This window comes from Panulirus ornatus, chromosome 23 (genome assembly GCF_036320965.1).
Source record: "Panulirus ornatus isolate Po-2019 chromosome 23, ASM3632096v1, whole genome shotgun sequence".
In the NCBI taxonomy this organism is placed as follows: Eukaryota; Metazoa; Arthropoda; class Malacostraca; order Decapoda; family Palinuridae; genus Panulirus; species Panulirus ornatus.
In genome coordinates, this window is record NC_092246.1 from 23,726,529 (window position 1) to 23,750,176 (window position 23,648).

Here is a 23,648-nt window from a genome sequence, read left to right on the forward strand (position 1 = left end):
ATCACAAAGTTACAAATAGAAGATGAAGAGGAAGGAGAGGGAGGTTCAGCAGATGATGATGGAGAAAAAGGAATTCATGGGGACAAAAAGGATGGAGTTTGGAAGACAGAGCCAACCCAGACAATACAGGCACCCCAAGTGGTAGGCAATACCAAATGGCTTGTAGGAATGATATAAAGTAACCTGGGATTTTTAGTGTTCCTGACTTTGTTTTCTTTATTGAAGTTTGATTTGTGAGGACAACAAAGGCCACATTCGTTTACACTCAGTTTCTAGCTGTCATGTGTAATGCACCTAAACCACAGCTCCCTTTCCACATCCAGGCCCCACAAAATTTTCCATGGTTTACCCCAGACACTTCACATTCCCTGGTTCAATCCATTGAAAACACGTCGACCCCGGTATACCACATCGTTCCAGTTCACTTTATTCCTTGCACGCCTTTCACCCTCCTGCATGTCCAGGCCCCTATCACTCAAAATCTTTTCAATGCCATCCTTCCACCTCCAATTTGGTCTCCCACTTCTCCATGTTCCCTCCACCTCTGACACATATATCCTCTTTGTCAATCTTTCCTCACTCATTCTCTCCATGTGACTAAAGTATTTCAATACACCCTCTTCTGCTCTCTCAACCACGCTCTTTTTATTACCGGACATCTCTCTTACCCTTTCATTACTTAATCAAACCACCTCACACCACATATTGTCCTCAAGCATCTCATTTTCAACACATCCACCCTCCTCCGCTCAACCCTATCTACTGCCCATGCCTTGCAACCATATAACATTGTTGGAACCACTATTCCTTTAAACATACCCATTTATTTATTTATTTATTTATTTTTTTATTTTGCTTTGTCGCTGTCTCCCACGTTAGCGAGGTAGTGCAAGGAACAGATGAAAGAATGGCCCAACTCGCCCACATACACATGTATATACATACACGTCCACACATGCAAATATACATACCTATACATCTCAATGTATACATATATATATACACACAGACATATACATATATACACATGTGCATAATTCACACTGTCTGCTTTTATTCATTTCCATCGCCACCCCAGTACTCAAGAAATAACAACCCCCTCCCCCCACATGTGCGCGAGGTAGCACTAGGAAAAGACAACAAAGGCCACATTCGTTCACACTCAGTCTCTAGCTGTCATGCATAATGCACCGAAATCACAGCTCCCTTTCCACATCCAGGCCTCACAGAACTTTCCATGGTTTACTCCAGACGCTTCACATGCCCTGGTTCAATCCATTGACAGCACGTTGACCCTGGTATACCACATCATTCCAATTCGCTCTATTCCTTGCATGCCTTTAACCCTCCTGTATGTTGAGGTCCCGATCACTCAAAATCTTTTTCACTCCATCTTTCCACCTCCACTTTGGTCTCCCACTTCTCCTCGTTCCCTCCACCTCTGCCACATATATCCTCTATGTCAATCTTTCCTCACTCATTCTCTCCATGTGACCAAACCATTTCAAAACACCCTCTTCGGCCTGAGACAGGTACCCATTTTATCGACCAGACCCTAGGGATGGATGAACAGCTGCATTGACTGTGGACCAACTGCTGCATCCTGGATGTGAACCTATATGCTCGACCTTGGGTGGCCCATGGATGCGTCTTGGTCAGGAATGCTAATAGCCACACCACTGCCTCACTCTTTCTGGCCACCACTTTACCCAACCTGCCAGGCCATCACTGTACCGTCCCTGCCTGGCCACCACACCCTCCCTTACCACCACAGCTCCATCCTTTCTTCCTGGCTCCCACACCCTACCCTACCATCATCACTCCACTCTTGTTCCTATACCTCCCTTCCTTGCTCCCACGCCCTGTCTCACTACCACCGCTCCATCCCTTAATACAACCACTTTCTCCCTCCTTGCCCCCACACTAAGAACAGTGGAATGGCATGATAAGTGGTAAAATCACTGACCCTCACCATTTTCATTCTTTATATCTCCCATGTTGATGACACGCCTTTCTCATCCAATATTAAACATCTTTCCATAAACATTATGATTGGCAGCCATCAATTTTTATTTTGCCAATGAAATGGTTGAATTATTGGCAGCAGTGTATGGTGGTGAACCATTGGTTGAATGACAACTTCCCTGGCATGTCTACAGACAGGGGACAAATATGACTGTCCTTGTATAGTTTAGACTAGCAGAGTTAGGTCTTTTGAGCCCATGTTTGCTCACTCCTGTAGAGGTCTACCACACTATCCCTCACCACCACATTATGCTTCCATCCTGACCACTCACTCACTCTCATCACCACCACAATTCCATCCCTTTATGGGTACCACCCATCCCTCTTTGGCTACCATTCACTGCCACCATGCCTTCCTTCTTAGGCCACCACACCCTCCCTCACCATCACTATCTCCTTCCCTTACTAAACATCATCCCTTACCATCATCATCACTTCCTACTTCTCTGGCCATCACTCCTTTCCTGGCCACCACTAGACTCTCATGATATGGCCACCACACCCAAACCATCACCTCTCCCTCCCACTCTGGATACTACACCCTGCCTCACCACTACCACTCCCTCTCTGGTCTCATACCCTACTTCTCCATTACCTTAGCTACCACACACTCCTTCAACACCACTACATCCTTTCACCATGACCATCATCTGCCTCACCACTACCATTCCCTCCCTCTTTCACTGTACCCTAAATGGAGGAATAGCATTGTTCTTTGGTATAATCATTTACCCCCACCACTTTTTGTCTTCATATTTTTCTGAAATGAGAGTTGGGGTGAGAGAGTATCATTAAATTTTATGGAGAATAAAAAGATGTTCTGGAAGGAGGTAAATAAAGTGCGTAAGACAAGGGAGCAAATGGGAACTTCAGTGAAGGGTGCAAATGGGGAGGTGATAACAAGTAGTGGTGATGTGAGAAGGAGATGGAGTGAGTATTTTGAAGGTTTGTTGAATGTGTTTGATGATAGAGTGGCAGATATAGGGTGTTTTGGTTGAGGTGGTGTGCAAAGTGAGAGGGTTAGGGAAAATGATTTGGTAAACAGAGAAGAGGTAGTAAAAGCTTTGCAGAAGATGAAAGCCGGCAAGGCAGGAGGTTTGGATGGTATTGCAGTGGAATTTATTAAAAAAGGGGGTGACTGTATTGTTGACTGGTTGGTAAGGTTATTTAATGTATGTATGACTCATGGTGAGGTGCCTGAGGATTGGCGGAATGCGTGCATAGTGCCATTGTACAAAGGCAAAGGGGATAAGAGTGAGTGCTCAAATTACAGAGGTATAAGTTTGTTGAGTATTCCTGGTAAATTATATGGGAGGGTATTGATTGAGAGGGTGAAGGCATGTACAGAACATCAGATTGGGGAAGAGCAGTGTGGTTTCAGAAGTGGTAGAGGATGTGTGGATCAGGTGTTTGCTTTGAAGAGTGTATGTGAGAAATACTTAGAAAAGCAAATGGATTTGTATGTAGCATTTATGGATCTGGAGAAGGCATATGATAGAGTTGATAGAGATGCTCTGTGGAAGGTATTAAGAATATATGGTGTGGGAGGCAAGTTGTTAGAAGCAGTGAAAAGTTTTTATCGAGGATGTAAGGCATGTGTACGTGTAGGAAGAGAGGAAAGTGATTGGTTCTCAGTGAATGTAGGTTTGCGGCAGGGGTGTGTGATGTCTCCATGGTTGTTTAATTTGTTTATGGATGGGGTTGTTAGGGAGGTGAATGCAAGAGTTTTGGAAAGAGGGGCAAGTATGAAGTCAGTTGGGGATGAGAGAGCTTGGGAAGTGAGTCAGTTGTTGTTCGCTGATGATACAGCGCTGGTGGCTGATTCATGTGAGAAACTGCAGAAGCTGGTGACTGAGTTTGGTAAAGTGTGTGAAAGAAGAAAGTTAAGAGTAAATGTGAATAAGAGCAAGGTTATTAGGTACAGTAGGGTTGAGGGTCAAGTCAATTGGGAGGTGAGTTTGAATGGAGAAAAACTGGAGGAAGTGAAGTGTTTTAGATATCTGGGAGTGGATCTGGCAGTGGATGGAACCATGGAAGCAGAAGTGGATCATAGGGTGGGGGAGGGGGCGAAAATTCTGGGAGCCTTGAAGAATGTGTGGAAGTCGAGAACATTATCTCGGAAAGCAAAAATGGGTATGTTTGAAGGAATAGTGGTTCCAACAATGTTGTATGGTTGCGAGGCGTGGGCTATGGATAGAGTTGTGCGCAGGAGGATGGATGTGCTGGAAATGAGATGTTTGAGGACAATGTGTGGTGTGAGGTGGTTTGATCGAGTAAGTAACGTAAGGGTAAGAGAGATGTGTGGAAATAAAAAGAGCGTGGTTGAGAGAGCAGAAGAGGGTGTTTTGAAATGGTTTGGGCACATGGAGAGAATGAGTGAGGAAAGATTGACCAAGAGGATATATGTGTCGGAGGTGGAGGGAACGAGGAGAAGAGGGAGACCAAATTGGAGGTGGAAAGATGGAGTGAAAAAGATTTTGTGTGATTGGGGCCTGAACATGCAGGAGGGTGAAAGGAGGGCAAGGAATAGAGTGAATTGGAGCGATGTGGTATACCGGGGTTGACGTGCTGTCAGTGGATTGAATCGGGGCATGTGAAGCATCTTGGGTAAACCATGGAAAGCTGTGTAGGTATGTATATTTGCGTGTGTGGACGTATGTATATACATGTGTATGGGGGTGGGTTGGGCCATTTCTTTCGTCTGTTTCCTTGCGCTACCTCGCAAACGCGGGAGACAGCGACAAAGCAAAGAAAAAAAAAAAAAAAATTTCTGAAAATATATCATCTCAGCAGCCAGCATTTCCTGTCTTGCAAATGAAGTGGATGAATAATACATATAATTGTTAACTGTTTTTGGGTTTTATTTGTCATATACCTGGTGACTTTCTTGGCTTGTCTACAGACACACAGAAGGAAGGACTCCCTTTATATAGTATTGAAGTGGACCTACATTTTAAACATGGAAGCTGCAAATTCATGTGTATTTGTCTTGCATGACTACAGTTATAAAGCGGGCTGACTCGTGCTCATTTACGCTCATTTTTTTTAACAACCCATACATGCACTCCATTTTTTTATCCATTACATACACTTTATTTCCCCTCCACTTGTATCTATATGTCTTACATCATTTAAAACAATTTTTTTTCTATCTACCTTTCAGCCTGTTACAACATGTGAACCAGAGGAAAAGAGTAGATCACAGGTACAGGGCTCTTCATATGTTCCCCCTCACATGCGCAACATATCTGCCTCTTCGCATTCTAAATCCAGTAAGTTATGATGACAAAAAGTTGGTGCCGTACAAAGTTTATTTTTATACTGTCTGTAGAAAACAGATCATGTTATTTGATTGAAATATGATTCTTTCTTATCCTTGTTTGGAAAAATGGCATATATATATATATATAAATATATATCCCTGGGGATAGGGGAGAAAGAATACTTCTCACGTATTCCCTGCGTGTTGTAGAGGGCAACTAAAAGGGAAGGGAGTGGGAGGCTGGAAATCCTCCTGTCTCGTTTTTAATTTTCCAAAAGAAGGAACAGAGAAGGGGGCCAAGTGGAGATATTCCCTTAAAGGCTCAGTCCTCTGTTCTTAATGCTACCTCACTAATGCGGGAAATGGCGAATAGTATGAATATATATATATATATATATATATATATATATATATATATATTTTCCCTGGGGATAGGGGAGAAAGAATACTTCCCACGTATTCCCTGCGTGTCGTAGAAGGCGACTAAAAGGGGAGGGAGCGGGGGGCTGGAAATCCTCCCCTCTCGTTTTTTTTTTAATTTTCCAAAAGAGGGAACAGAGAATTGCGCCAGGTGAGGGTATTCCCTCAAAGGCCCAGTCCTCTGTTCTTAACGCTACCTCGCTAATGCGGGAAATGGCGGGTAGTTTGAAAGAAGAAAGATATATATATATATATATTTATTTATTTATTTATTATACTTTGTCGCTGTCTCCCGCGTTTGCGAGGTAGCGCAAGGAAACAGACGAAAGAAATGGCCCAACCCCCCCCCATACACATGTATATACATACGTTCACACACGCAAATATACATACCTACACAGCTTTCCATGGTTTACCCCAGATGCTTCACATGCACGTCAACCCCAGTATACCACATCGATCCAATTCACTCTATTCCTTGCCCGCCTTTCACCCTCCTGCATGTTCAGGCCCTGATCACTCAAAATCTTTTTCACTCCATCTTTCCACCTCCAATTTGGTCTCCCACTTCTCCTCGTTCCCTCCACCTCCGACACATATATTCTCTTGGTCAATCTTTCCTCACTCATTCTCTCCATGTGCCCACACCATTTCAAAACACCCTCTTCTGCTCTCTCAACCACGCTCTTTTTATTTCCACACATCTCTCTTACCCTTACGTTACTTACTCGATCAAACCACCTCACACCACACATTGTCCTCAAACATCTCATTTCCAGCACATCCATCCTCCTGCGCACAACTCTATCCATATCCCACGCCTCGCAACCATACAACATTGTTGGAACCACTATTCCTTCAAACATACCCATTTTTGCTTTCTGAGATAATGTTCTCGACTTCCACACATTCTTCAAGGCTCCCAGAATTTTCGCCCCCTCCCCCACCCTATGATCCACTTCCGCTTCCATGGTTCCATCCGCTGCCAGATCCACTCCCAGATATCTAAAACACTTTACTTCCTCCAGTTTTTCTCCATTCAAACTTACCTCCCAATTGACTTGACCCTCAACCCTACTGTACCTAATTACCTTGCTCTTATTCACATTTACTCTTAACTTTCTTCTTTCACACACTTTACCAAACTCAGTCACCAGCTTCTGCAGTTTCTTACATGAATCAGCCACCAGCGCTGTATCATCAGCGAACAACAACTGACTCACTTCCCAAGCTCTCTCATCCCCAACAGACTTCATACTTGCCCCGCTTTCCAAAACTCTTGCATTCACCTCCCTAACAACCCCATCCATAAACAAATTAAACAACCATGGAGACATCACACACCCCTGCCGCAAACCTACATTCACTGAGAACCAATCACTTTCCTCTCTTCCTACACGTACACATGCCTTACATCCTCGATAAAAACTTTTCACTGCTTCTAACGACTTGCCTCCCACACCATATATTCTTAATACCTTCCACAGATCATCTCTATCAACTCTATCATATGCCTTCTCCAGATCCATAAATGCTGCATACAAATCCATTTGCTTTTCTAAGTATTTCTCACATACATTCTTCAAAGCAAACGCCTGATCCACACATCCTCTACCACTTCTGAAACCACACTGCTCTTCCCCAATCTGATGCTCTGTACATGCCTTCACCCTCTCAATCAATACCCTCCCATATAATTTACCAGGAATACTCAACAAACTTATACCTCTGTAATTTGAGCACTCACCCTTATCCCCTTTGCCTTTGTACAATGGCACTATGCACGCATTCCGCCAATCCTCAGGCACCTCACCATGAGTCATACTTACATTAAATAACCTTACCAACCAGTCAACAATACAGTCACCCCCTTTTTTAATAAATTCCACTGCAATACCATCCAAACCTGCTGCCTTGCCGGCTTTCATCTTCGCAAAGCTTTTACTATCTCTTCTCTGTTTACCAAATCATTTTGCCTAATCCTCTCACTTTGCACACCACCTCGACCAAAACACCCTATATTTGCCACTCTATCATCAAACACATTCAACAAACCTTCTAAATACTCACTCCATCTCCTCACATCACCACTACTTGTTATCACCCCCATTTGCGCCCTTCACTGAAGTTCCCATTTGCTCCCTCGTCTTACGCACTTTATTTACCTCCTTCCAGAACATCTTTTTATTCTCCCTAAAATTTAATGATACTCTCTCACCCCAACTCTCATTTGCCCTCTTTTTCACCTCTTGCACCTTTCTCTTGGCCTCCTGTCTCTTTCTTTTATACATCTCCCACTCAATTGCATTTTTTCCCTGCAAAAATCGTCCAAATTCCTCTCTCTTCTCTTTCACTAATAATCTTACTTCTTCATCCCACCACTCACTACCCTTTCTAATCAACCCACCTCCCACTCTTCTCATGCCACAAGCATCTTTTGCGCAATCCATCACTGATTCCCTAAATACATCCCATTCCTCCCCCACTCCCCTTACATCCATTGTTCTCACCTTTTTCCATTCTGTACTCAGTCTCTCCTGGTACTTCCTCACACAAGTCTCCTTCCCAAGCTCACTTACTCTCACCACCCTCTTCACCCCAACATTCACTCTTCTTTTCTGAAAACCCATACAAATCTTCACCTTAGCCTCCACAAGATAATGATCAGACATCCCTCCAGTTGCACCTCTCAGCACATTAACATCCAAAAGTCTCTCTTCCACGTGCCTGTCAGTTAACACGTAATCCAATAACGCTCTCTGGCCATCTCTCCTACTTACATATGTATACTTATGTATATCTCGCCTTTTAAACCAGGTATTCCCAATCACCAGTCCTTTTTCAGCACATAAATCTACAAGCTCTTCACCATTTCCATTTACAACACTGACCACCCCATGTATACCAATTATTCCCTCAACTGCCACATTACTCACCTTTGCATTCAAATCACCCATCACTATAACCCGGTCTCGTGCATCAAAATCACTAACACACTCATTCAGCTGCTCCCAAAACACTTGCCTCTCATGATCTTTCTTCTCATGCCCAAGTGCATATGCACCAATAATCACCCATCTCTCTCCATCAACTTTCAGTTTTACCCATATTAATCGAGAATTTACTTTCTTACATTCTATCACATACTCCCACAACTCCTGTTTCAGGAGTAGTGCTACTCCTTCCCTTGCTCTTGTCCTCTCACTAACCCCTGACTTTACTCCCAAGACATTCCCAAACCACTGTTCCCCTTTACCCTTGAGCTTCGTTTCACTCAGAGCCAAAACATCCAGGTTCCTTTCCTCAAACATACTACCTATCTCTCCTTTTTTCACATCTTGGTTACATCCACACACATTTAGACACCCCAGTCTGAGCCTTCGAGGAGGATGAGCACTCCCCGCGTGACTCCTTCTTCTGTTTCCCATTTTAGAAAGTTAAAAAATACAAGGAGGGGAGGATTTCTGGCCCCCCGCTCCCGTCCCCTCTAGTCGCCTTCTACGACACGCGAGGAATGCGTGGGAAGTATTCTTTCACCCCCTATCCCCAGGAATAATATATACATGTATTTTTTTTTTTTTTTGCTTTGTCGCTGTCTCCCGTGTTTGCGAGGTAGCGCAAGGAAACAGACGAAAGAAATGGCCCAACCCACCCCCATACACATGTATATACATACGTCCACTCACGCAAATATACATACCTACACACCTTTCCATGGTTTACCCCAGACGCTTCACATGCCCTGATTCAATCCACTGACAGCACGTCAACCCCGGTATACCACATCGATCCAATTCACTCTATTCCTTGCCCTCCTTTCACCCTCCTGCATGTTCAGGCCCCGATCACACTAAATCTTTTTCACTCCATCTTTCCACCTCCAATTTGGTCTCCCACTTCTCCTCGTTCCCTCCACCTCCGACACATATATCCTCTTGGTCAATCTTTCCTCACTCATTCTCTCCATGTGCCCAAACCATTTCAAAACACCCTCTTCTGCTCTCTCAACCACGCTCTTTTTATTTCCACACATCTCTCTTACCCTTACGTTACTTACTTGATCAAACCACTTCACACCACACATTGTCCTCAAACATCTCATTTCCAGCACATCCATCCTCCTGCGCACAACTCTATCCATAGCCCACGCCTCGCAACCATAAAAACATTGTTGGAACCACTATTCCTTCAAACATACCCATTTTTGCTTTCCGAGATAATGTTCTCGACTTCCACACATTCTTCAAGGCTCCCAGGATTTTCGCCCCCTCCCCCACCCTATGATCCACTTCCGCTTCCATGGTTCCATCCGCTGCCAGATCCACTCCCAGATATCTAAAACACTTTACTTCCTCCAGTTTTTCTCCATTCAAAGTCAGTTGGGAGGTAATATATATAGTGGTGATGTGAGAAAGAGATGGAGTGAGTATTTGAAGGTTTGTTGAATGTGTTTGATGATAGAGTAGCAGATATAGGGTGTTTTGGTCGAGGTGGTGTGCAAAGTGAGAGGGTTAGGCAAAATGATTTGGTAAACAGAGAAGTGGTAGTAAAAGCTTTGCGGAAGGTGAAAGCCGGCAAGGCAGCAGGTTTGGATGGTATTGCAGTGGAATCTATTAAAAAAGGGGGTGACTGTATTATTGACTGGTTGGTAAGGTTATTTAATGTATGTATGACTCATGGTGAGGTGCCTGAGGATTGGCGGAATGCGTGCATAGTGCCATTGTACAAAGGTAAAGGGGATAAGAGTGAGTGCTCAAATTTCAGAGGTATAAGTTTGTTGAGTATTCCTGGTAAATTATATGGGAGGGTATTGATTGAGAGGGTGAAGGCATGTACAGAGCATCAGATTGGGGAAGAGCAGTGTGGTTTCAGAAGTGGTAGAGGATGTGTGGATCAGGTGTTTGCTTTGAAGAATGTATGTGAGAAATACTTAGAAAAGCAAATAGATTTGTATGTAGCATTTATGGATCTGGAGAAGGCATATGATAGAGTTGATAGAGATGATCTGTGGAAGGTATTAAGAATATATGGTGTGGGAGGCAAGTTGTTAGAAGCAGTGAAAAGTTTTTATCGAGGATGTAAGGCATGTGTACGTGTAGGAAGAGAGGAAAGTGATTGGTTCTCAGTGAATGTAGGTTTGCGGCAGGGGTGTGTGATGTCTCCATGGTTGTTTAATTTGTTTATGGATGGGGTTGTTAGGGAGGTGAATGCAAGAGTTTTGGAAAGAGGGGAAAGTATGAAGTCTGTTGTGGATGAGAGAGCTTGGGAAGTGAGTCAGTTGTTGTTCGCTGATGATACAGTGCTTTTGGCTGATTCATGCGAGAAACTGCAGAAGCTGGTGACTGAGTTTGGTAAAGTGTGTGAAAGAAGAAAGTTAAGAGTAAATGTGAATAAGAGCAAGGTTATTAGGTACAGTAGGGTTGAGGGTCAAGTCAATTGGGAGGTAAGTTTCAATGGAGAAAATCTGGAGTAAGTGAAGTGTTTTAGATATCTGGGAGTGGATCTGGCAGCGGATGGAACCATAGAAGCAGAAGTGGATCATAGGGTGGGGGAGGGGGCGAAAACCCTGGGAGCCTTGAAGAATGTGTGGAAGTCGAGAACATTATCTCGGAAAGCAAAAATGGGTATGTTTGAAGGAATAGTGGTTCCAACAATGTTGTATGGTTGCGAGGCGTGGGCTATGGATAGCGTTGTGCGTAGGAGGATGGATGTGCTGGAAATGAGATGTTTGAGGACAATGTGTGGTGTGAGGTGGTTTGATCGAGTAAGTAACATAAGGGTAAGAGAGATGTGTGGAAATAAAAAGAGCATGGTTGAGAGAGCAGAAGAGGGTGTTTTGAAATGGTTTGGGCACATGGAGAGAATGAGTGAGGAAAGATTGACCAAGAGGATATATGTGTCGGAGGTGGAGGGAACGAGGAGAAGTGGGAGACCAAATTGGGGGTGGAAAGATGGAGTGAAAAAGATTTTGTGTGATCAGGTCCTGAACATGCAGGAGGGTGAAAGGAGGGCAAGGAATAGAGTGAATTGGATCGATGTGGTATACCGGGGTTGACGTGCTGTCAGTGGATTGAATCAGGGCATGTGAAATGTCTGGGGTAAACCATGGAAAGCTGTGTAGGTATGTATATTTGCGTGTGTGGACGTGTATGTATATACACGTGTATGGGGGTGGGTTGGGCCATTTCTTTCGTCTGTTTCCTTGCGCTACCTCGCAAACGCGGGAGACAGCGACAAAGCAAAAAAAAAAAAATATATATATATATATATATATATATATTGGCGGAATGCTTGCATAGTGCCATTGTACAAAGGCAAAGGGGATAAGAGTGAGTGCTCAAATTACAGAGGTATAAGTTTGTTGAGTAATCCTGGTAAATTATATGGGAGGTTATTGATTGAGAGGGTGAAGGCGTGTTCAGAGCATCAGATTGGGGAAAAGCAGTGTGGTTTCAGAAGTGGTAGAGGATGTGTGGATCAGGTGTTTGCTTTGAAGAATATTTATTTACATTTATTTTGCTTTGTCGCTGTCTCCCGCGTTTGCGAGGTAGCGCAAGGAAACAGACTAAAGAAATGGCCCAACCCACCCCCATACACTGTGTATATACATACACATTCACTCACGCAAATATACATACCTATACATCTCAATGTACACATATATATACACACACACAGACACATACATATATACCCATGCACACAATTCACAGTGTCTGCCTTTACTCATTCCCATCGCCACCTCGCCACACATGGAATACCATCCCCCTCCCCCCTCATGTGTGCGAGGTAGCACTAGGAAAAGACAACAAAGGCCCCATTCGTTCACACTCAGTCTCCAGCTGTCATGCAATAATGCCCGAAACCACAGCTCCCTTTCCACATCCAAGCCCCACACAACTTTCCATGGTTTACCTCAGACTCTTCACATGCCCTGATTCAATCCACTGACAGCACGTCAACCCCGGTATACCACATCGATCCAATTCACTCTATTCCTTGCCCTCCTTTCACCCTTGTGCATGTTCAGGCCCCGATCACACAAAATCTTTTTCACTCCATCTTTCCACCTCCAATTTGGTCTCCCACTTCTCCTCGTTCCCTCCACCTCTGACACATATATCCTCTTGGTCAATCTTTCCTCACTCATTCTCTCCATGTGCCCAAACCATTTCAAAACACCCTCTTCTGCTCTCTCAACCACGCTCTTTTTATTTCCACACATCTCTCTTACCCTTACATTACTTACTCGATCAAACCACCTCACACCACACATTGTCCTCAAACATCTCATTTCCAGCACATCCACCCTCCTTCGCACAACTCTATCCGAAGCCCCCGCCTCGCAACCATACAACATTGTTGGAACCGCTTTTCCTTCATACATACCCATTTTTGCTTTCTGAGATAATGTTCTCGACTTGAAGAATGTATGTGAGAAACACTTAGAAAAACAAATGGATTTGTATGTAGCATTTATGGATCTGGAGAAGGCATATGATAGAGTTGATAGAGATGCTCTGTGGAAGGTTTTAAGGATATATGGTGTGGGAGGCAAGTTGTTAGAAGCAGTGAAAAGGTTTTATCGAGGATGTAAGGCATGTGTACGTGTAGGAAGAGAATGTTCTCAGTGAATGTAGGTTTGCGTCAGGGGTGTGTGATGTCTCCATGGTTGTTTAATTTGTTTGTGGATGGGGTTGTTAGGGAGGTGAATGCAAGAGTTTTGGAAAGAGGGGCAAGTATGAAGTCTGTTGTGGATGAGAGAGCTTGGGAAGTGAGTCAGTTGTTGTTCGCTGATGATACAGCGCTGGTGGCTGATTCATGTAAGAAACTGCAGAAGCTGGTGACTGAGTTTGGTAAAGTGTGTGAAAGAAGAAAGTTAAGAGTAAATGTGAATAAGAGCAAGGTTATTAGGTACAGTAGGGTTGAGGGTCAAGTTAATTGGGAGGTAAGTTTGAATGGAGAAAAAGTGGAGGAAGTAAAGTGTTTTAGATATCTGGGAGTGGATCTGGCAGCGGATGGAACCATGGAAGCAGAAGTGAATCATAGGGTGGGGGAGGGGGCGAAAATTCTGGGAGCCTTGAAGAATGTTTGGAAGTCGAGAACATTATCTCGGAAAGCAAAAATGGGTATGTTTGAAGGAATAGTGGTTCCAACAATGTTATATGGTTCCGAGGCGTGGGCTATGGATAGAGTTGTGCGCAGGAGGGTGGATGTGCTGGAAATGAGTTGTTTGAGGACAATATGTGGTGTGAGGTGGTTTGATCGAGTAAGTAATGTAAGGGTGAGAGAGATGTGTGGAAATAAAAAGAGTGTGGTTGAGAGAGCAGAAGAGGGTGTTTTGAAATGGTTTGGTCACATGGAGAGAATGAGTGGGGAAAGATTGACTGAGAGGATATATGTGTCAGAGGTGGAGGGAACAAGGAGAAGTGGGAGACCAAATTGGAGGTGGAAAGATGGAGTGAAAAAGATTTTGAGTGATTGGGGCCTGAACATGCAGGAGGGTGAAAGGTGTGCAAGGAATAGAGTGAATTGGAACGATGTGGTATACTGGGGTCGACGTGCTGTCAATAGATTGAACCAGGGCATGTGAAGCGTCTGGGGTAAACCATGGAAAGTGTGTGGGGCCTGGATGTGGAAAGGGAGCTGTGGGTTCGGTGCATTATTACATGACAGCTAGAGACTGAGTGTGAACGAATGGGGCCTTTGTTGTCTTTCCTAGCGCTACCTCGCACACATGAGGGGGGAGGGGTTTGTTATTCCATGTGTGGCGAGGTGGCGATGGGAACAAATAAAGGCAGACAGTATGAATTGTGTACATGTGTATATATGTATATGTCTGTGTGTGTATATATATGTGTACATTGAGATGTATAGGTATGTATATTTGTGTGTGTGGACGTGTATGTATATACATGTGTATGTGGGTGGGTTGGTCCATTCTTTCGTCTGTTTCCTTGCGCCACCTCGCTAACGCGGGAGACAGCAACAAAGCAAAATAAATATAAATAAATAAGTAAATATATATATTTTTTTTTTTTTTTTTTTTTTTGCCGCTGTCTCCCGCGTTTGCGAGGTAGCGCAAGGAAACAGACGAAAGAAATGGCCCAACCCACCCCCATACACATGCCTTGATTCAATCCACTGACAGCACGTCAACCCCGGTATACCACATCGATCCAATTCACTCTATTCTTTGCCCTCCTTTCACCCTCCTGCATGTTCAGCCCCAATCACACAAAATCTTTTTCACTCCATCTTTCCACCTCCAATTTGGTCTCCCTCTTCTCCTCGTTCCCTCCACCTCCGACACATATATCCTCTTGGTCAATCTTTCCTCACTCATTCTCTCCATGTGACCAAACCATTTCAAAACACCCTCTTCTGCTCTCTCAACCACGCTCTTTTTATTTCCACACATCTCTCTTACCCTTACGTTACTTGCTCGATCAAACCACCTCACACCACACATTGTCCTCAAACATCTCATTTCCAGCACATCCATCCTCCTGCACACAACTCTATCCATAGTCCAGGCCTCGCAACCATACAACATTGTTGGAACCACTATTCCTTCAAACATACCCATTTTTGCTTTCCGAGATAATGTTCTCGACTTCCACACATTCTTCAAGGCTCCCAGAATTTTCGCCCCCTCCCCCACCCTATGATCCACTTCCGCTTCCATGGTTCCATCCGCTGCCAGATCCACTCCCAGATATCTAAAACACTTCACTTCCTCCAGTTTTCTCCATTCAAACTCACCTCCAAATTGACTTGACCCTCAACCCTACTGTACCTAATAACCTTGCTCTTATTCACATTTACTCTTAACTTTCTTCTTTCACACACTTTACCAAACTCAGTCACCAGCTTCTGCAGTTTCTCACATGAATCAGCCACCAGCGCTGTATCATCAGCGAACAACAACTGACTCACTTCCCAAGCTCTCTCATCCCCAACAGACTTCATACTTGCCCCTCTTTCCAAAACTCTTGCATTCACCTCCCTAACAACCCCATCCATAAACAAATTAAACAACCATGGAGACATCACACACCCCTGCCGCAAACCTACATTCACTGAGAACCAATCACTTTCCTCTCTTCCTACACGTACACATGCCTTACATCCTCGATAAAAACTTTTCACTGCTTCTAACAACTTGCCTCCCACACCATATATTCTTAATACCTTCCACAGAGCATCTCTATCAACTCTATCATATGCCTTCTCCAGATCCATAAATGCTACATACAAATCCATTTGCTTTTCTAAGTATTTCTCACATACATTCTTCAAAGCAAACACCTGATCCACACATCCTCTACCACTTCTGAAACCACACTGCTCTTCCCCAGTCTGATGCTCTGTACATGCCTTCACCCTCTCAATCAATACCCTCCCATATAATTTGCCAGGAATACTCAACAAACTTATACCTCTGTAATTTGAGCACTCACTCTTATCCCCTTTGCCTTTACACAATGGCACTATGCACGCATTCCACCAATCCTCAGGCACCTCACCATGAGTCATACATACATTAAATAACCTTACCAACCAGTCAACAATACAGTCACCCCCTTTTTTAATAAATTCCACTGCAATACCATCCAAACCTGCTGCCTTGCCGGCTTTCATCTTCCGCAAAGCTTTTACTACCTCTTCTCTGTTTACCAACTCATTTTCCCTAACCCTCGCACTTTGCACACCACCTCGACCAAAACACCCTATATCTGCCACTCTATCATCACACACATTCAACAAACCTTCAAAATACTCACTCCATCTCCTTCTCACATCACCACTACTTGTTATCACCTCCCCATTTGCGCCCTTCACTGAAGTTCCCATATATATATATATATATATATATATATATATATATATATATATATATATATATATATATATATATATATATATCCCTGGGGATAGGGGATTAAGAATACTTCCCATGTATTCCCTGCGTGTTGTAGAAGGCGACTAAAAGGGGAGGGAGCGGGGGGCTGGAAATCCTCCCCTCTTGTTTTTTTTTAATTTTCCAAAAGAAGGAACAGAGGGGGCCAGGTGAGGATATTCCGAAAAAGGCCCAGTCCTCTGTTCTTAACGCTACCTCGCTAATGCGGGAAATGGCGAATAGTTTGAAAAAAAAAAAAAAAATATAAATATATATTTTTTTTTTGCTTTGTCGCAGTGTCCCGCGTTTGCGAGGTAGCGCAAGGAAACAGACGAAAGAAATGGCCCAACCCACCCCATACACATGTATATACATACGTCCACACACGCAAATATACATACCTACACAGCTTTCCATGGTTTACCCCAGACGCTTCACGTGCCCCGATTCAATCCACTGACAGCACGTCAACCCTGGTATACCACATCGCTCCAATTCACTCTATTCCTTGCCCTCCTTTCACCCTCCTGCATGTTCAGGCCCCGATCACACAAAATCTTTTTCACTCCATCTTTCCACCTCCAATTTGGTCTCCCTCTTCTCCTCGTTCCCTCCACCTCCGACACATATATCCTCTTGGTCAATCTTTCCTCACTCATTCTCTCCATGTGCCCAAACCATTTCAAAACACCCTCTTCTGCTCTCTCAACCACGCTCTTTTTATTTCCACACATCTCTCTTACCCTTACGTTACTTACTCGATCAAACCACCTCACACCACACATTGTCCTTAAACATCTCATTTCCAGCACATCCATCCTCCTGCGCACAACTCTATCCATAGCCCACGCCTCGCAACCATACAACATTGTTGGAACCACTATCCTTCAAACATACCCATTTTTGCTTTCCGAGATAATGTTCTCGACTTCCACACATTCTTCAAGGCTCCCAGAATTTTCGCCCCCTCCCCCACCCTATGATCCACTTCCGCTTCCATGGTTCCATCCGCTGCCAGATCCACTCCCAGATATCCAAAACACTTCACTTCCTCCAGTTTTTCTCCATGCAAACTCACCTCCCAATTGACTTGACCCTCAACCCTACTGTAACTAATAACCTTGCTCTTATTCACATTTACTCTTAACTTTCTTCTTTCACACACTTTACCAAACTCAGTCACCAGCTTCTGCAGTTTCTCACATGAATCAGCCACCAGTGCTGTATCATCAGCAAACAACAACTGACTCACTTCCCAAGCTCTCTCATCCCCAACAGACTTCATACTTGCCCCTCTTTCCAAAACTCTTGTATTCACCTCCCTAACAACCCCATCCATAAACAAATTAAACAACCATGGAGACATCACACACCCCTGCCGCAAACCTACATTCACTGAGAACCAATCACTTTCCTCTCTTCCTACACGTACACATGCCTTACATCCTCGATAAAAACTTTTCACTGCTTCTAACAACTTGCCTTCCACACCAGTGTGGTTTCAGAAGTGGTAGAGGATGTGTGGATCAGGTGTTTGCTTTGAAGATTGTATGTGAGAAATACTTAGAAAAGCAAATGGATTTGTATGTAGCATTTATGGATCTGGAGAAGGCATATGATAGAGTTGATAAAGATGCTCTGTGGAAGGTATTAAGAATACATATATATATATCTTTCTTTCATACTATTCGCCATTTCCCGCATTAGTGAGGTAGCGTTAAGAACAGAGGACTGGGCCTTAGAGGGAATATCCTCAACTGGCCCCCTTCTCTGTTCCTTCTTTGGAAAATTAAAAAAAAGACGAGAGGGGAGGATTTCCAGCCACCCGCTCCCTCCCCTTTTAGTCGCCTTCTACGACACGCAGGGAATACGTCGGAAGTATTCTTTCTTCCCCATCCCCAGGGATAATATGTATATATATATATATATATTTATATATATATATATATATATATATATATATTTATTTATTTATTTTTTCATGCTATTCACTATTTCCTGCATTAGCAAGGTAGCTTTAAGAACAGAGGACTGGGCCTGTGAGGGAATATCCTCACCTGGCCCCTTTCTCTGTTACTTCTCTTGGAAAATTAAAAAATTTATTTATTTATTTTTTCATGCTATTCACTATTTCCTGCATTAGCAAGGTAGCTTTAAGAACAGAGGACTGGGCCTTTGAGGGAATATCCTCACCTGGCCCCTCTCTCTGTTCCTTCTCTTGGAAAATTAAAAAAAAGCGAGAGGGAAAAATTTCCAGTCCCCCGCTCCCTCCCCTTTTAGTTGCCTTCTACGACACGCAGGGAATACGTGGGAAGTATTCTTTCTCCCCTATCGCCAGGGATAATAAGTAAACTTATGAATATATATATGATATACACATATATATACACAGACATATATTGGAAAGGATCACAATTTTGCAGGTGATCAATATATTTCTATGTTGGAAAGGATCACAATTTTGCGCGTGATCAATATATTCCTATGAGTTCACGTATCGTGTTTCATTTTCCCCGTGGACTCATAGGAACAGACATATATATATACACATGTACATATTCATACTTGCTTGCCTTCATCCATTCCTGATGCTGCCCTGCCCTACAGGAAACAGCATTGCTACCCCTGCTTCAGTGAGGTAATGCTAGGAAAACAGACTTAAAAAGTCCATACATGAGAAATATTTAGAAAAACAGATGGATTTGCATGTAGCATTTATGGATCTGTAGAAGGCATATGATAGAGTTGATAGAGCTCCTCTGTGGAAGGTATTAAGAGTATATGGTTCGTAAGGTAAGTTGCAAGAAGCAGTGAAAAGTTTTTTTTCAAGGATGTGAGGGATATGTAAGAGTAGGAAGAGAGGAAAGTGATTGGTTCCCAGTGAATATCGGTTTGCAGCAGGGGTGCGTGATGTTTCCATGGTCGTTTAATTTGTTTATGGATGGGGTTGTTAGGGAGGTGAATGCAAGAGTTTTGGAGAGAGGGGTAAGTATGCAGTCTGTTGTGGATGAGAGGGCTTGGGAAGTGTCAGTTGTTGTTTGCTGATGATACACTGCTGGTGGCTGATTCGAGTGAGATACTGCAGAAGTTGATGACTTAGTAAAGTGTGTGAAAGAAAAAAAAGCTGAGAGTAAATGTGAATAAGAGCAAGGTTATTAGATACAGTAGGGTTGAGGGACAAGTCAGTTGGGAGGTAAGTTTGAATGGAGAAAAACTGGAGGAAGTGAAGTGTTTTAGATATCTGTTAGTGGATTTAGCAGCGGATGGAACCATGGAAGAGGAAATGAGTCACAGGGTGGGGAAGGGGGCAAAGGTTTTAGGAGCGTTGAAGAATGTGTGTAAGGCAAGAACATTATCTCGGAGAGCAAAGATGGGTATGTTTGAAGGAATAGTGGTTCCAACAATGCTATATGATTGCGAGGCATGGGCTGTAGATAGAGTTGTGTGGAGGAGGGTGGATGTGTTGAAAATGAAATGTTTGATGACAATATGTGGTGTGAGGTGGTTTGAAATGGTTGGGTCACATGGAGAGAATGAGTGAGGAAAGATTGACAAAGAGGATATATGTGTCAGAGGTGGAGGGAACAAGGAGAAGTGGTAGATCAAATTGGAGGTGGAAGGATGGTGTGAAAAAGATTTTGAGCGATCGGGGCCTGAACATGCAGGAGGTTGAAAGGCGTGCAAGGAATAGAGTAAATTGAAACGATGTGGTATACCGGGGTCGACGTGCTGTCAATGGATTGAACCAGGGCATGTGAAGCATCTGGGGTAAACCATGGAAGTTTTGTGGGGCCTGGATGTGGAAAGAGAGCCTTGGTTTCGGTGCATTACACATGACAGCTAGAGAACGAATGTGAACGAATGTGTCCTTTGTTGTCTTTTCCTAGTGCTACCTTGAGCGCGTGGGGAGTGGGGAGTCATTTTATGTTTGGCGGGGTGTCGATGGGAATGAACGAAGGCAGCAGGTATGAACATGTATGTGTATGTATGTATATGACTGTGTATGTATATGTTTGTATACGTTGAAATGTATAGGTATGTATATGTGCATGTGTGGGCATTTATGTATATACATGTGTATATGGGTGGATTTGGCCATTCTTCCGTCTTTTTCTTTGTGCTACCTCGCTAACATGGGAGACAGTGACTAAGTATATTAAAAGGAAATGATATCCTCCCTCACTTGCATAGTATGTGTGCATCTTTTCATTCTAGATTTAGTACATTATGGCCATTTAATAGTGGATGCATTATACAATTTTTTGTAAACTAACTTCAGAAAACAGATGATGTTGTTTAGTGGAAATTTTATTCTTTCTTGTCTGTATGAGGAAATATGGTTGTTCAGTCAGTTTGTTTATGGATGGGATGGTGAGAGAGTTGAAGGCAAGAGTCTTTAGGGGAGGAGGAGGGGCAGGTCATGCAGTGTTTTTGGGATGAGAGAGAGAGAGAGAGAGAGAGAGAGAGAGAGAGAGAGAGAGAGAGAGAGAGAGAGAGAGAGAGGAAGGGGTCTGGAAGCTATGTTTTGTTTACCATTGCCATAGTGCTGGTGGCTGATTTGCTTAAGAAACTGCAGAGACTGATGTCTGAGGTTTGGAGAGTTTGTGAAAGGACAGAGGTTGAGAATGAATGTAAATAAAAGGAATGTTATGAGGCTTAGCAGTGGAAAGAGACAGTTGGAGGAAGTGAGATGTTTAGATACCTTGGAGTGAGCATGGAAACTGAAGTAAGCAGTAGGTTGGTTAAGGGGCTCAGGTTGTGGGTGCATTGAAGTGGGTGAGGAAATGGAAGTCACTGTCTGTGAGGGCAAAGATGGTTATGTTTGATGATGTATGGAAGAGGGTGTATTGGTTGGGAATGATATGTTTAAGTACAGTATCTGTTGTGAGGAGGATTGATTGAATAAGAATTTAGAGATTAAGTGAGAAGTAAAATAGTAAGAGGGGTATGGATGTGAGTTGAAGTGGGGATGTTGAAATTGTTTGGATGTAAAGAGAGGATCATTGTGGATAGGCTGACTAGAAGCATTTACATACTGGAAGTAGAGGGATGCAAGAAAAAGGGGAAATGGAAGTAGAAATAGAAGGATGGAATGAAAGAAGTCTTGAGTGTTGGGACCAGAACATGCACAAAGGTGTGATCTGGCACGGGATAGAGTGAATTGTACAGATGTGATGTATAGGGGCAACATGCTGTCAGTGGGCTAAACTAGAGCAAATACATGGGTGGTCAGGGGAAAGCATGGAAGGTCTGTGAGGCCTGATTGTGGATAGGGGCTTCTTCAGTACATTGTAGATAATGTTTAGAGGATAGAGGTGAGCAAATGCGGTTGTTCATCACCTCCTATTCCATATGCTACCTCACTGTCACAAGAATGGTGAACATCCAGGCCCCACCGACCTTTCCATGATTCACCTTGGATGTTTCAAATGCCCTGGTTCTGTCCATTAATGACATGTTGACTCCAGTATACCACATCATTCCAGTTCACTCTATTCCTTTCAAGCCTCTCACCCTCTTGTATGTTCAGGCCCTGATCGCTCGAAATCTTTTTCACTAGATCATCCTTTCACCTTGAATTTGGTCTCCTGCCTGTGCATACCTTTTACCCTCCTGCATATTCGGGCCCTGATAGCTCATTTTTAAACAATCCCTCCATCACCATTTTGTTCTCCTTTTTCCTTGTTCTCTCCACTTCTGACACTTATGTTCTCTTTGTCAACCTTTCCTTACTCGTTCTCTCTATATGTTAACCATTTTATCTCACAATCTTCAGTTCTCTGAACCACACTCTTTTTGTTACCTCGCCTCTCTCTTACACTTGCTGGATCAATCACCTCACATCACATATTGTCCTTAAACATTTCAGTCCCAACCTCTCCACCCTTCACAGTTGTGTCTATACCCCATGCCTCACATACATATGATAATGTAGGTACTGTTATACCTTCAAATATAACCATTTTTGCCCTCCCAGATCAAGATTTCTCTTTCCACACATTTTCAGTGTTCTTAGAACCTTCTCCCCTCCCTCATCCTGTGACTCAATTCCACTTCCTTGGTTCCATTTGCTTCCATGTCCACTCCCAGTTATCTAAAACACTTCACTTCCTCCAATTTTCTCCATTCAAGTTCACATCCCAACTAACCTGTTCCTCAACTCTGCATGACCAGATTATCTTGCTTTTATACACATTTACTGTCAGCTTCTTTCTTTCACACAGACTTCCAAACTTAGTCACCAACTGCAGTTTTGCACTTGAATATACTACCAGTGCTGTATTATCCGCAAACAACAACTGACTCACTTCCCAGGCCCTTTCATCCCCTACAGATTACATACTCACCCCTCTCTCCAAGGCTTGCATTTACCTCCTTCACCACCCCATCCATAAACAAATTAAACACCTGTGGTGACATCACAGATCCCCTACCTTAGACCACTCTTCACTTAGAACCATTCACTCCATTTTTCTCTTACATGTACACATTCCTTACACTCCTGATAAAAACTTATCATGGCTTATAACAGCTTTCCTCCCACACTGTACATTCTTATTTAAGATCTTCTACAAGGAACCTCTATCAACTGTCATATGCTTTCTCAAGATCTGTAAATGCCACATAAAGATCCATCTTTTTCTCTTAGCCGTCATTTGCTTTCTCCAGATCCGTAAATGCCACATACAGATCCATCTTTTTCTCTCAAGTATTTCTCACACACATTCTTCAGTGCAAACACATGATCCACATATCCTCTCCCACTTTTGAAACCAATCTCTTTCTCACCAGTCTCATGCTCAGTACATGCCTTCACTCTCTCAATCACTAACCTCCCATACAACTTACAAGGCACACTCAATAAACTTACACCTCTTTAGTTTGAACACTTGCTTTTATCCTCCTTGCCTTCATACAGTGCCAGCTTTTATCCTCCTTGCCTTCATACAGTGGCACTATACATGCATTTCACCAGTCCTCAGCCACCTCACCATGATCCATACATACATTGGAAATTGTAACTAACCAGTTAACAAC

At 43.3% G+C, this 23,648-nt stretch overlaps 1 protein-coding gene across 2 annotated transcripts in view; it reads left to right on the forward strand.

Annotated features, from left to right (window-relative positions):
* The window catches only part of LOC139756933 (protein CDV3 homolog), a 37,702-nt gene that overhangs the window by 12,274 nt on the left and 1,780 nt on the right, over window positions 1-23,648 (forward strand). For both annotated transcript variants that reach the window (XM_071676875.1, XM_071676876.1), the window contains 2 exons: window positions 1-141; window positions 5,189-5,297. The exon at window positions 1-141 is cut by the window's left edge and continues 60 nt beyond it. In XM_071676875.1, coding sequence (XP_071532976.1) covers window positions 1-141; window positions 5,189-5,297 — 250 coding nt within the window. The remainder of the gene's footprint in view (window positions 142-5,188; window positions 5,298-23,648) is intronic.